The following is a 14928-nucleotide window of genomic DNA, read 5'->3' as shown; positions in this document are numbered from 1 at the left end:
AGGATTTTGAGGTCATAAATAAATGGATGTATTGGCAAAATACTCTCTATTCAGACGCCTTAAAGTAGGCAATGCTTTTAGAGATCTTAGTTTCAGGGGGTTAACTAAACACTTCTTTAACATAGTTACCTAGATCCATTTTCTAGGATATATTTTCAAAAATCTATACAGTCCTAGGACTTTTTTTTTCCAAATTACGTTTACTTTCTTTAGAGTACTCTAAGACACTCGACTAACGATGTCAAAACTCATCGCCAACGGCACTATTTCCTTTTACAATTCTATTTTAAGCCATGCAAGCTGATGTCATTTGTTTTCTATGCATATTCTGCTTTTTGCTCAGTTCCGTTCCGGCCAGCTCGGTTTAGTTTTGCCCGATTTCCATCTGAAGGCCGGGGGCCAATTGTTATTGTTGTCACTTTGGCGGGGTGATACATCAACTTCTTAATTTATGAGGTGCAATTTTTATGGCCCGGCCTTCGTGATTCCAACGTGGCTAAGTGTAAAAAGAGTAAAAGCATCGCTCGCCCGCCGCCGGTAACAACATTTCTTTGTTGATTATTTTTACTTTTCGAGTGTGCTTCTTTTTTCACTTTTTCTTGCATGCGCTTGTGGCAAGAACTTTCTCTTCTAATTGAAAGCAGTTCGATGGCGGTCGCCGATAAGCCAGCATGGGGTGGAGGGGGAAGGGGGGGGAGGGGAAGCGGTCTGCTAAGCAAAGCATCCAGCTGGGCATCTTTTGATGAACCGGCTGCGGCAATGGATTGACATGGATGTGGATGTGGAGCTGGTCGGATGCCTGAATCTGAATCTGAATGGCCCAACTCGGCGGAGTGGAGCGGATGAATGGCGATCGGCGCATAGTGAGACATTTCTTATGTTTCTGCTTTAATGGGAACTTTATGCAGCCGCAAGGCATTTTATCTCTCTCGTTTCGATTTGAATACGGAAAGAGGCGACCACGACGACCAAGACGACGACGACGACGATAAGCGCCAGCAAGTTGAAAATAAATAATAAATATTTAAAAGTAGAAGCTGAGGCGGGGTGCTGGGTGCTACTACGCGGCCAGTGAATGAAAGCCGGCGAAGAACTGGTCGCTTGCCTGGAAGTCTTTGGTGCTTTTTCATTTTTTTCATCTCTCCGTCGGTTTTTTACTCTTTTTTCCAACGTTTTTTGGTGAAGCTGTGGCATGTCTCGGCTTTGCGGCTCGGCGTCTGTGTTTCTTTTGGCTTCTAATGGCAGCCGTGAGGTGAGAATCGATTTAGTTCGGTTTACGACGATCCCAGATACAAACGCGAAAAAGTTTCTTTTCGGTGTGTGTTTTGAGCGGCGGATCCAAAAAGTGTAAAGCATTGCCAGGAGCTGCCCCAGGAAAATAGAAGCTGCCACACACCCACCATCCACCAACCACAAAAATTAACGTGAAAGTCGCCGGCTATTTGAGGCAGGTGTTAAACACAGCAATTACGAACTACAAATTGCCCACGGCTCTTGGGGTAAATCAATTTCCGTTTTTGCGCAAAAGATCATCCAACAAATTGATTATTATTAATGGCCGAAGTGCCACCGTTGACTAAGTGAGCGTGTCTTCGCGTTAAAGTCAAAACCAGCCAAGGCGCACAAATGGCTATAATAGCGGACTGCAAAATTTCTCTTAGCCATTAACTTCCTGGCTGGTACTGTATGTAGGTGGTTTTGGAGCTGTGGACCCTTGAACGAGGAAGAGAGAAAAGGCCTTATGCAAGCCCATAGTCATGAGCCTAATTGCATAATTTTATAAAAAACTAAACCAAACATCTGCAAATGCATTGCCCAAAATACCTGTGGATTTCGGTAGTTTTCTAAACTCTATGGAATATATATATAATACAACAAAAGTTAAATTGCAAAAATTTAAACGGCAATCTCTTTAATTAATACTTCCAAAAAAAAATAAAAATCGCATATTTTCTATGCACTTTATTTCACAAATTAAGTGATTATAAAACAAAGCAATGTAACAGTCTTGCAATTGCAGTTTGATCTTAAATGATGCCTACCATATTTGGTATCAGGCAAGGTCTATCCCCTTCCACTTTGCTCTAAGAATTTTTCCACATGGTGTCCATCTGGTCAGTCTATTAACACTACTGGACGTGCAAATGCAAAGGCAGTGTATGAATTGTAGGTTTTAGCCTCCATAAAATAGTTATTACATCGACCACTGGCACTCTTGACGCCCGTTATGCGGTCATTGAAGCATATAAAGTACTCCGCATTGCGTCGAAATAAGTAAAGTGAAACAAATTAAATAAGCCTGTAAAAACGAGGAAAAGAAAGGAAAGACATCGTGAACAAATAAAGTGATTAACATTTTATACGCTCGGCTAATTTAAATTCCAGGGATTTGAGGTTTTTTCTGATTAGTTCTTATCTACAACTAATTTCTTTGAAATTTTTAAAATAATCATCTCAATTTATGTTTTTTATACCCTTGCAGAGGGTATTATAATTTCAGTCAAAAGTTTGCAACGCAGTGAAGGAGACATTTCCGACCCTATAAAGTATATATATTCTTGATCAGCATCACCAGGAGAGTCGATCTAGCCATGTCCGTCTGTCCGTCCGCCTGTCCGTCTGTCCGTCTGTCAGTCTGTCCGTCTGTCCGTCCGTTTCTACGCAAACTAGTCCCTCAGTTTTAAAGCTATCTGCTCGAAACTTTCCCAAAAGTTGTCTTTCTATTGCAGGTAGTATATAAGTCGGAACGAGCCGGATCGGGCGACTATATCATATAGCTGCCATATAACTGAACGATCGGAAAAGCCATAACTTTGGTGTTTTTAAAGATAAGAAGTTGGGACTTTCTATGGGTTTTATTTTTGGCCAATCAATCCGACATACCGAATTTCTTAAGGATCGGCCGACTATATCTTATAGCTGCCATATAACTGATTGATCGGAAGTGCCATAACTTTGTTGTTTGTAAAGTTAAGAAGTTGGGATTTTCTATGGGTTTTATTTTTGGCCAATCAATCCGACATACCAAATTTCATAAGGATCGGCCGACTATATCTTATAGCTGCCATATAACTGAACGATTGGAAATGCCATAACTTTGGTGTTTTTAAAGTTAGGAAGTTGGGATTTTTTATGAGTATTAAGAATGCATCATATGAATAATTTTGGAGAATATAATTTACAGAGTATTCTGCAAGGGTATATCAACTTCGGCTCCGCCCGAAGTTAGCTTTCCTTTCTTGTTTAATCATAATGTTAAACAACTCAGGCCTAAGAAGAGTATTCAAATAAAAGCAAGCTCAAAATTCACTCTGCCAAAACAAAATGAAATAAATAAAAGTGCCAAGTAGAAACAAAAAACGCAGGAAAAGAGAATAATATGCTTGGGCGATAATAAGTTGCAGTTGAAGTTAATTTTGCATTATTGTAATTAGCAGTGGGCAGCTTAAAAAAAGGCTAACAAAATAATAGCAATCTTTTTGCTGTTTTTTTTTGCTGCTGCCTTTTTCGATGTTTTAGTTGCTGATGTAACCGCATCGATTGAATCACGAAAGAAGCAACATCAGCAATTATGCATCGGTATTGGCGACCCAAAGCGACGTAACATTATTGATAATTATGTTTAATTCGCGCCTTATCGAGTTCACTCAGTTTATTGGCAACTTTTACACCTCGGGGGAGATTAGGTGATTGGTGTTTTATTAGGACGCAATGCGAAACCAATCAACTCATTGACTAAGTCACTGCTTGGATATATTTCACTCATAGTTAAGACTTCGCTTTTTTAAGTAAAGGCATTTTTAAATTATTTTAATTCTTTAAGCTTTAGTTTTTATGAGTTTACCAAGCTAACAAGCTAAATTAAAAGAAAATTAAAAGTTTTTTTTGAACCCCCCAAGAAAACCCAAAGATGACCCCAAAACCACTGACAACTTTCCAACTTCCCACACAAATTCCCTTGGCAACCTTTGCACTGAACTTGACAGCGAATAAACCATTCCAGAAGTCGCCGCTGGAATGCTGCAGCCATCACTTCTGGTGGCGGTGCTGCTGCTGCTCCTGCTGCTGGTGCACTTGGAGAGGGGCAGCGGCAAGCCGCCCACCAAGGAGCTGCCCCGTCCGCTGATCCCGCTGTTCGGCCTGGAGGAAGAGGAGGAGCTGCACCCGGAGCAGGTGGAGGGTGGATTCCAGGGGACGCGGAATGGGCGCTCCAGGCGTCCCACCTTGATGGATGTGGCCTTGCAGCAGAGCGTGCGACAGGGACTCGATGCCATGGCCGAGCTGTACGGTCGCATTCAGCCGGAGATGCTGCGCAATGGTGGGTACTATGCGGCACTTTTCCTAACCCTGAATCACATCATCCTCGAAATCCTCGGAATGCCTCGTCAAAGGCCAAACCCTGCAGGACAATCATCCGGCCGCGATGCTCTCCCGCTTCAATGCCCCCACTTCGGACTCGGATCGCCGGGAGATGGCCGCCTACGCCACCCTCGCCGCAGCCAAGGCCTTTCGCAAAAAGTAAGTTCCAGGGGGGGGAGGTGGGTATTATGGTGGGTGGGTGGTCTGGATGTGGGTGTATCCACACATGCGGCTTGTGCAGATTGTGGCGGGCCATAAGTTCATCAGCCGCAAATATGTGGCTATGACATATGAAAAAAGTTATTGGCAAAAGCGATGCGCATGATTAAAAATCAAAGTGGATTCGTGGGTGGGCCGAAAAGTCATTGCATCACTGATGTTGATTTATTGTATACCCTACAAATAAAAGCCATACAATTTCATTGTGCCTAATGGTATAGGAAATTTAAAGTTTAGGAAGTCCTAAAGGTAAATATAAAAGTAAATGGTATAGGAAATTTAAAGTTTAGGAAGTCCTAAAGGTAAATATAAAGATATAGGAACCTTATTTTACCAAAAACATTAAATAAGGTAATCTTTAAAAATAGTTCTTTCTTTTGTTAAAAAATAAAAGGTTGTACAGGAAAACTCAGGAAAGGTAGTAATACATATTATTTTTAAATACTTAGATTTCTGTTTTAGCACAAAATAATTGATTTCCAATTCTTGGACTGTCACTCTCTGGTAATAAATTTGCTGGTCAAATATTGATTAATGTGAAGTGTGGGGAATTTGTGAGATTCATGGGAAACCGTTATGACCCACGATAAGTTGGCATGGCCACACTCGAGTTTCTGCCCCCGGGCAATCTAATGCAAAGCGGGCAACAACTATGCAAAACAAAAAGTAACGGAAAAGACAAAGGCGAAAAAAGTGAGCAATATTATTGAGTAGAGGATGCCTCCCCCTGAGTGCACCCCCCTCACCGCCCCCCTCGTCGACAATTACCGCCGGCAACTTTCTCGCTTGATTAACGAGTTCTACGGCATCCATGGCAGCAGTTTCTGCGGCGGCAGAGCTAATGAGTTGGAGCCGGGATCGGAATGGCCTGGAAGTTGGCTCAAGTGGAAGTGGCCCCCTCCACAGCAACCATCCCCCCTCTCGCCCATATCGAATCGTAGCAAAAACGATGGGGTCCAACTGCGATTGCTCATGACTAAGAGTCAACTTTCACTTTGACATTGAAATGCCGCATAATTGGCAGACAAGACCAAGACACCAACGCCAATCCCAAATCCAAATCCAATACCAGATCGCACCAAATTACTTGCACAGAAAGAAAAACATTATCAAATATGGCTAATTTCATGATTTTAGGTGCTATTTTGTACAATTACCAATGTGTTAGCTAATAATATGCAAATGTAATACATTAGACACAACTTTTGCATGAGAAAACATAAATACATATTAAACAAATATTGTATATTTTAAAGCTAGCCTTTTTTGATCTTTTTATACCCTTGCAGAGGGTATTATAATTTTGGTCAAAAATGTGCTACGCAGTGAAGGAGACATCTCCAACCCAGATTTTTTGAGAATCGAATTAAGAGTCTTTAGAGGTATGCCACTTTGAAATCGGATAAAATTTGGTAAAGTTATGGACTTTGGAAGTCCAGTTATGGGCCACCTTCTAACAACACATCGGAAACTTGGAAATAAATGACATGAAAATGGGTCAAAAATTGGACCAACTCTAAAATGAAAAATTTTGATGCAGATATTTTTAGAATCAAATTAAAAGTCTTTAAAGGTATGCCACTTTGAAATCGGATAAAAGTTGGTAAAGTTATGGACTTCGGAAGTCCAGTTATGGGCCACCTTTTAGTAATATAGGCATAGAATTGGAAATGTAGTCGATTTGTAATAACTGCAAGGGTATATGAACTTCGGCTTGCCGAAGTTTGCTTCTTTTCTTGTTTTTTTCTTATTATTAAATTATTATTATTTATTATTTGATTAGCGCATTGCTACTTAATTGGCAACTTTATTTAATCAGTCTTCAATATAATCGGTTTCCTTGGGTTTCAGTGTTGCTTAAGACTAATAATTTAACCTAGACATTTTATGGAGAAGAAATGTATAACTAATATTGACAAGAAAGTGATATAAAATGTAAAAATCTAGGAATATTTTAAGTCTCTTGACAGGGGGTTTTCAATCATTCTACGTTTTTTGTAGGACCTGATGAGCAATGTTCAAAACCAGAATGAATACGTTCAATTTTTTGGAATATACTTATTTTTAAGTGATTCAAAATCCCTAGAGATTTGATCTAGACATTTTGATTCAGTAAGTTACGATTTTTCTCTGAGTGACGAAGAGTCTCGGTATTACTGTGGATTGGGTTGGGTGAAGGTAAATAAAAGTGGCCCGGGTTAAACGACCTCTTTTGGGTCCGGGCAACGGAAATGGCAGACGCGACCAACTCCGACTCCGACTACATTTCCATCTCCGTTTCCATCGTTGATGGCTGGCAGTTTTTCCAGTTTTTCCGCTGGCAGAGTTTTCACTTTCCACAAACGCTGTGTGGAAATCCATGCGATTTTCCACACACAAAAACGCGTCGAGCTGAGAACTTTCACCTGGGGCAGCCGAAAAGGCAATTTACCCAGGTGGATTCGACTCAGGTGCAATGAGCTCTGACCGCGTCGAATGCAAAGCTGCCCGAAATCGCATTTATGTAATTGCAATCAATGGGGCGACAAGCGACACGGCGACATCGTCCCCAAAAAAACAGACAATTGCCAGACAAAAGATGCTGATGATGATGGCCATTAATGGGAAATGCCTTGTGGTCCACTCGGTGTCCACAATCAAATTACGAAATGAAATGGCCAGCATGTTTGGTTTAATTAAATATCGACAAATACCGTCACTCGATGATGATGATCGTCGCCGATGGGGCTCGTTAATGGTGCCAAAAGCAGCATTTAGCCAAATTAGAAGCCAAAGAAAGCGACAGCGTTAGAAAAATAACACATATATAACCGAATGGCTCTCTTTCTCACATTTGTGGAGCTTCAGATTCGGCATTCGCAATTTGATTACATCAAGCCAAGTCAGGCAGCAACAAAAAACAGGGAAAGGCAAAGCTTCGGCGGCTGCTACGTCGACAGAGACGTTGACTGAGGCAGCGGCGGTACAACTGATACGCTGGCGAACAAAAAAAGCAAAAACTGAAACACAAACATGAGGCAACTTTCGTTTTCTACCAGCCGATTCGGCCTCAAGCTCTCCAAGTCGTACGAAAGTTTTGTATTGGGCTTTTATTTCTCTTGTTTTCAGCGGGGCAATGAACTCTCGGCACTAATAAAATACAAAAAAAAAAGTCAACGCTGCGGCTGCGCTTTGCACCGAGATTGCGTATACGCCGGGTGAACTCAAGGCGAAGGGCGTTTGCACCTTTAATGGGCTTTTCTTCAAGTAAAACAATGCTTAATACGATAATTGTGCAGAGCAATGACAACCGAAGCGCACAAAGCCTGGGAAAATATGTATTTCCACTTTCACCTGCTGACAAAAAGCTGACGATTGGCAGGAAAACTGGAAAAACGTGCCGAAACTATTATACACTTGCGCATCCCCTTGGCGACCATCGAAAATGGCATTTAATCATAGCTAATTTCTTGGACATTCGAGTGCAGAAAAGTGAAAACTCCTAGAAGATTGATCGCTAGACCGCAGGAAATTATATGCCAGGCAGGAAGTTGGGCGTCCCACACATGTGATCTAGCCAAGAGAAAGTAGAAAAGCCGATTGAGATCGATTGGTGGGAAGCGCAGCAATAGGCACTTGCTACTGCAATTAAAAACTGCAGAGATTAGTGTTTTAATGTAAGTCACCTCCGTCTGAACTATTTATTTTGTTAAAGAATTTTAACAAAAGGTATCAATTTATATGGATTTATTTTAAAGCATTACAAAACAAATTTTTGTGTTTCTTTGCCCAAATAAATAGTTGTTAAAAATTAATTACGTAGTAAGAAAAAATAAAAAAAAAAGCAAATCAACTCTCATTTAAATGAAAAATAAGATGGATGCAAATTCTTAGTAGATGTTTAAAATAAACCGTTTTTAGTACATTAATTTGAAAATCAATAGAAAAATAATTAGAATACAAATTTTTACACACACAAAATAACAAATATTTAATATTTAGAAAAGTACTCGGTTACTTTCTTAAAAGCTGATCCACAAATAAAATAAATACATTTTTATTTTTAAAAATTATGTGTTAAAACATATGTTAGTAAAATTAAAATCAAAGGTAAAAAAAGTACTTAAAGACTTCATTTCGTCAGCCATAAAATACTCAATCTTTCTGGGGATTCCCCATCCAAATCACAAATCATACAATAACCGAACAAAAAGTAACACAAAAGTGACCCTTTATCGACGACATCTGCTAGCCATAAACGCACATTACCGTCAATAAAACCCGTCATGTTTCATGACCAAGTCATTATACCCATCGCGATCCAAACGAAATGAAAATTGACGAAAAAAGAGTTGCTAATAAACGCAGCAAATGGAAAGCAAAAGCGGGTAAATTAAAGCCAGCGGCTGCTCACCGATTTCACATGCGTTTTCCCGCCTCAATCTCGCACTACCGCCAGTGGGCTTAATTCGACGGTGGATCCCATTTGGAGTCGTAGTCGGAGTCGGAGTCACCACCACTCGGTGGCGAACTCGAACTCGAACTCGTTTCCACCGACTCCGCAGTCGAGCGTTTTATAAATAGAAGCCGGCGGCCCGAGCAGTCGCCACTCGATCACGAAATTTAAGCGCAGCCATGTCGCATGGCTCTGATTTGGTGGCAGGATGATGGTCCTGCCGCTCCTGACACCACCACCATCCATCCACCTCGATCTCTTTACTCGCCAGCTTCCAGCACATCGATGAGCTGGCCCGCCAGTCGCACTCGCAGCGGATCTCGCTCCGGCGAACCGCCCTGGAGGGCCTCTGCCCGCCGCGGGATCCGCCGCCCTGCATGCCCGCCTCGGAGCGGTACCGCACCCACGACGGCACCTGCAACAACAAGCGACGGCCCAGGTGGGGCGCCGCCCAGATGCCCTTCAACCGCTTCCTGCCGCCGGAGTACGGCGATGGAGTGGACACGGTGCGCAGCTCGGCGGACGGCAGCACCCTCTCCTCGTCCCGCTTCGTCAGCCTGCTGGTCCATGGAGCGCGGGAGGGGGAGGCACCGCTCACCCTGATGATCGCCCAGTGGGGCCAGTTGCTCGACCACGACTTGACCTCCACAGCTCAGCCGCGGTAAGTTTTAACGATCAACCTATTTAAAGGTGGTTTGGTATTCTATTAAGACATCATTGCAATAGCAAACAGTGGCCGAAAGTGTGAGGAAAACAGAACCTCAGGCAAAAATTTAAAATAAAAAAAAAAGATAATACCAGCTTTGTTAATTAAAAATTTAAAATAATCCAAAGCCCCTATCACCTTTAAACCTCTAATGAAAAATTTACTTTACTCCCTTAGTTCCATCAATGGTTCGATACCAAGTTGCTGTGGCGGCAAGGACTTCCATCCCGCCTGCTTTCCCATCAAGGTGCCGCTGGACGATCCTTGGCTGGCGCCGCTCAAGGTGCGCTGCCTGGAGTTCCTCCGTTCGGCTCCGGCCCAGAGACGCGACTGTGTGCTCTCTTGGCGGGAGCAGACCAACCAGGTGACCTCGTACATCGACGCCTCGCCCATTTACTCGAACAGCGCCAAGTCCTCGGACAATGGCCGCGTGTTCCGGCACGGCCTGCTCGTCTACGGACGCGGAGATCCCGCCGAGGATGTGTGCCAGCGGGGAGCCATGGCCACCAAGTGCATCCGCTCCGGAGACGGACGAAGTGGCGAGCAGCCCGGCCTGCTGGCCATGCACCATGTGTGGGTGGGCGAACACAACCGGATTGCAATGGAGCTGAGCGAACTGAATCCGCATTGGAGCGACGAGAAGGTGTACCAGGAGACGCGGCGGATTGTGGGCGCCTTGTTCCAGCACATCACTTTCAGGGAGTTCCTGCCCGTCATCCTGGGCAGGGAGGTGGCCAAGCTCTTCGACCTGGAGCTGATGCCCACCGGCTTCTACGAGCGGTACAGTTCCAAGGTGAATCCCACGGTGGCCAACGCCTTCGCAGCCGCCGCCTTCCGTTTTGGCCACTCGCTGGTCCAGAATTCCTATACGAGATGCGACCGTCACCACAACGTGATCAATAATAGTGAGTTCGTGGGGGTTCTGAACATTCAGGGATCTTCTAATCATTATGTTCCCCTTCCCCAAGATGTCAGCCTGCACGAGGAGTTCCAGCGCGGTGACATTGGCTCGGCGGGCTCACTGCATCGCCTTCTGCGTGGCCTGGCCTCCCAGAGGGCCCTGAAGAGGGACGAGTTCATCACCCCAGAGCTGACTAACCACCTGTTCCAGACCCCCGGCTTTCCCTTTGGCCTGGACCTGGCCGCCATCAACATCCAGCGGGGCAGGGACCACGGCATCGCTCCCTACAGTTCTTGGCGAGTGCCCTGTGGCCTGAGCCCCATTCTCAGCTGGGATGACTTCGGTGAGCTAATTACTTTCTCTAATCTTTTCTAACTCGATTATTGAGTCAAAATTTGTCGGTTAAAAGTCCCTTTAAATTTCCAAAATATATACAATAATTATTTGCTGCATAATTTTAAAAACACGATTGCTTGACATGTTCGTCAGTTATGACAGCTTTAAAAACTCGTTTTCTTGAAGAAAAAAAGCTGTTTATATGTTGTGGTACTTTTGTTTTAACAGGTTTAATTTAACCATCACAAATCATAGTCCTTCTCCACACTATTAAATATATAACTAATTTCTTAATCAGCATTAGCAGTCAAGTCTTGAAAGCGATTGATTTCGTTCTCAATTTCAACAAAATTGAAAAAAATACGTGATTCGCCAAACAATTTGAGACCTTCTAAAATATAATTACACCAAAATTCCAGGAATTTTAGAAGAATTTTTAAAATTGCATCAAAGAAAAAGAAACGCTTATCTTTTCAAAATTCTAACTATAGTAAAGTATTTGTAGTTCCAAACTGAAAGAGTTTAAGAATTAACAAGAATTCGAGTTCATTGAATAGTAATCGTTGAAGAACTTTAAATGTTATAATATAAAGTTCTAGAAAAAAATTTGTTACGGACAAAAAAAACTATTTGGAAACTGTTTGTTTTTGATAGCGGTTGATACCAATTTATTACCAATATCTCCGGAATTTTTGGCTATAACCCGGTTTCTCTTTTTTACATTTTAGCCAACGTGGTGGGTCCGGAGTCGGCGAAGCGCATTGGCCACGCCTACCGCAGCGTGCACGACATCGACCTCTTTGTGGGCGGCATTGCGGAGCGCCCAGTAGTGGGTGGATTGGTGGGACCGACCTTTGCCTGCATCATCGCCCAGCAGTTCAGCAACGCGAGGCGGGGCGATCGCTTCTGGTACGAGAACGGCGGCTTCGAGAGCTCCTTCACCCCCGCTCAGCTGCACTCCCTGCGCCGCGTGTCCTTGGCTCAGGTCCTTTGCCGCACGGTGGGTGGCGGCACCCTCCAGCCGCACATCTTCATTCCGGCCGAATTCGAGGACAACGAGCGACAGACCTGCGGAGTGGGCAGCCTGGCCCCAATCGATCTGAGCCCCTGGCTGGAGCAAGATCCCTTCCACAACCCACAGATGCCCGACCAGGTGTTCAACATTGCCCAGCCGCAATTGGGGTCGGTGCAGATCATCAAGGAGGACAAGGCGGGCTTCTCGAACCGGGTGAAACCCATTAAGCCGCAGGTGGAGCTCAGTGCCAATTCGGGCAGCGGGTTTCATCGACCCACCAGCGGGAACTCGACCAAAGTCAGTGACAAACTCGACCTCAGACGAAAGACAGTGACGAACAGTAACATTAACCGACAGACCACGCCCACTCGCAAGCCCGTAAGTGGCGTCAACAACAAACTGGACAAGTCACCGAAGATCACCATCAACATAAAGAGCGTGAATGTGAGAAGGCCAGAGGGATCGGGTCCCAAGCGAAGGGTGATCATCAACAATGTGCCCGTGGAACTACGCAGCTCGGGGGGCAATGCCACTGACACGCAGACAGGAACAGGAACTTTCACAGAGGACGAGAACGACTTTGACCAGGACGAAGAAGGGGACACTGAGGACGTAGCTGAAGTGAGGGCTAACAAAGATGACCCTACCAAACCAAGCAAATCAGACATAAACCAAACTGAAACTGAAACTGACTTAAAGACGACACTTCAGGGGAACAATACAAATACAGGACAGACTACAGAAGCCTCAAAAACTGAAAGACGCGACGATAGAAAGCTGGAAAACCAGCTGGACAAGACTTTGGACTCGCGACTACTGCACCTGCAGCGAAACCGTACTAGTACCCCAAGGGACATCCAAACCAGCTCCACAGTCAGTTTGGAACGCTCCACTCGACAGACGAAAGCCCCCAAGATCAGTAAACCCACGAAAAGGGGCGTGGAACTTAGACAGTACCAGAACAGACCGCTTTACGAGAGACCCCAAAAGGTGGTTGTGAACGGACCGAACGCCGACCAGTATGAGATTGAGATAAACATCAGACAGACGAACAAGAACCCCGGATCACGACCCACGACGGAGTACACGACTGGCCACAAGCCGTACTACGACTCGAACTACGCACCGCAGCACGTGGACTACGCCAGCACTACTCCAGTTTCCATACCAAGCTATGGGTATCAGCATTCCCTCTCCGAGATTAGCACCCAGGGACAGAGGACCAAGCCACCGACCATCATTTATCTGAACGACAACGACGACAGACGGACGACGACGACCCGGGCACCGAACATATTCCAGAACTTCCTGACCTTTGCCACGAACAGCTTCAATCCCCTGGGAAACCGACGACCCATGCCCACGACTCCATCCCCGATCTCGCAGAGCCACAATGAGCGGCCCCAGTTTGAGAGCAATGTGGTGCACAGTCCCATTAGCAACTCGCATATACTGACAGGAGGATCCTCGTCCTTCTCCCCGCGACCGCCAAACTCGGTGCACTCGTATCCGGTGGCCACCAGTTCCCAGATTGGCGCCAATCCCGGCTCCGGTTTTCTGCACGCTTCCAGCAGTGCGGTGAGCTCGGGCCACTTTGGCAGCATCTCCGGAGTGGCCACTGCCAATGGAGCGGACAGCACTTTTAGCTTCAACATACGCCCTCGTCCCAGTCAGGACCTGAGTCCGGTGGTGAGCTCCTACCCAAGACCCAATCAAAATCAGGTGCTAGGAGGAGGGGGAGGGGGATCGTACGGGCTGGTGGGTCAATCCTCGTACAGACCGGACTACCAACCTGCCCAGAGCGAACTGTACTACGACAGGGAACTGATCACTGACCGCAATCCCAGCCCATTCTCTGGATCCAGTTCAGGGTTCAGACCACAGGCACAGACTTTTTACGGACGGACACCAGAACTCAAGGAGGCGGGCAACAACAGCAACGAACTGACTCAGACGGAGCACAAACTGTACCTACTGGACTATGACTATGTGAGCAGGACACTGTCCAACTTGACCACGGACGAAAGCCATTCAACTGAAGAGGATGCAGACTACGTGTACGACGAGGACTTACCCAGCAACGACCTGGACACGACGGAGACCCGGAAGGTGTCGGACCCGGCGGAATTGTCCACCAAGAAGTTCGACAAGGACGGCTACATGCGACCCCAACTGATGCGAGACGCGACGCAAAACTCGACCGGAACGAACGTGACCTCCCTGGACGACAACTACGTAATGCCCATGCTGGAGAACAAGACGCGTACGAACTACGTGACGGAGGTGCCCAAGCCCATGCTGTCCACCTCCAGCAGGAGTGTGACGAACAGCAAGGTGACTGTGTTTCCGGACAGCCTGGGCAAGCAGTTGGGCAACGACATACTTGCGGACGAGACGGACGACTATGTGGACGGGAACTCGGAGGCGCGGCTGAAGGCCCAGAGGCTGAAGCAACTGGCCAGTGTGGCTTTTGCCCCAATCACCGTACTGACCAAGCCGGACAGACCCGACAACTGGGTGATCTACAACAAGGCCAGCGAGGAGCCGCCATTGCCGCAGCCACCGGCCATCAACATGGATGTGGCACCCACCGGCGAAGTGCCCACTCCCATTAAGAACTTCAACAATGCCTGGCTAAAGCAGAATCTAAAGGTTCAGCCGGAAACATCAAATGTTTCCAGGACCACTCATAAAGAGGATGTGCCGAACGGATCTGAAACCACTAAGGAGGCGAGGGAGGTGACCACTGTGGCAACAGTGGACAGTAACTAGAAATGCCAAATTAGCCCTAGATTACTTATTTATTTATTTATAATTTAAAAGCACGAATTAAAATCAAACTATCATTCAACTTAAATGTTCATCCATTACTCGGGTTTAATTTTAAAAGCAGTTAATTAATTGAAATTGCTTGTTCTATAAAATCTATTCGACAACTTTAGGAAGACATGACGATT

The 14928-nt window shown here is 45.3% G+C and overlaps 1 protein-coding gene across 1 annotated transcript; it reads left to right on the top strand.

Annotated features, from left to right (window-relative positions):
• Positions 1-1270: 1270 nt before the first annotated feature.
• LOC108046634 lies at positions 1271-14822 on the top strand. The gene is made up of 7 exons (XM_017126458.2): positions 1271-1499; positions 4004-4318; positions 4392-4518; positions 9285-9674; positions 9897-10624; positions 10688-10963; positions 11685-14822. Exons 2-7 carry the CDS (start codon positions 4018-4020, stop codon positions 14741-14743), a joined length of 4881 nt encoding a protein of 1626 aa, XP_016981947.2. The 5' UTR covers positions 1271-1499; positions 4004-4017; the 3' UTR covers positions 14744-14822.
• Positions 14823-14928: the final 106 nt, after the last annotated feature.

Source organism: Drosophila rhopaloa, unplaced genomic scaffold (genome assembly GCF_018152115.1).
Source record: "Drosophila rhopaloa isolate 14029-0021.01 unplaced genomic scaffold, ASM1815211v1 contig_167, whole genome shotgun sequence".
Lineage (NCBI taxonomy): Eukaryota > Metazoa > Arthropoda > Insecta > Diptera > Drosophilidae > Drosophila > Drosophila rhopaloa.
This window is presented reverse-complemented; position numbering and strand designations above follow the sequence as displayed.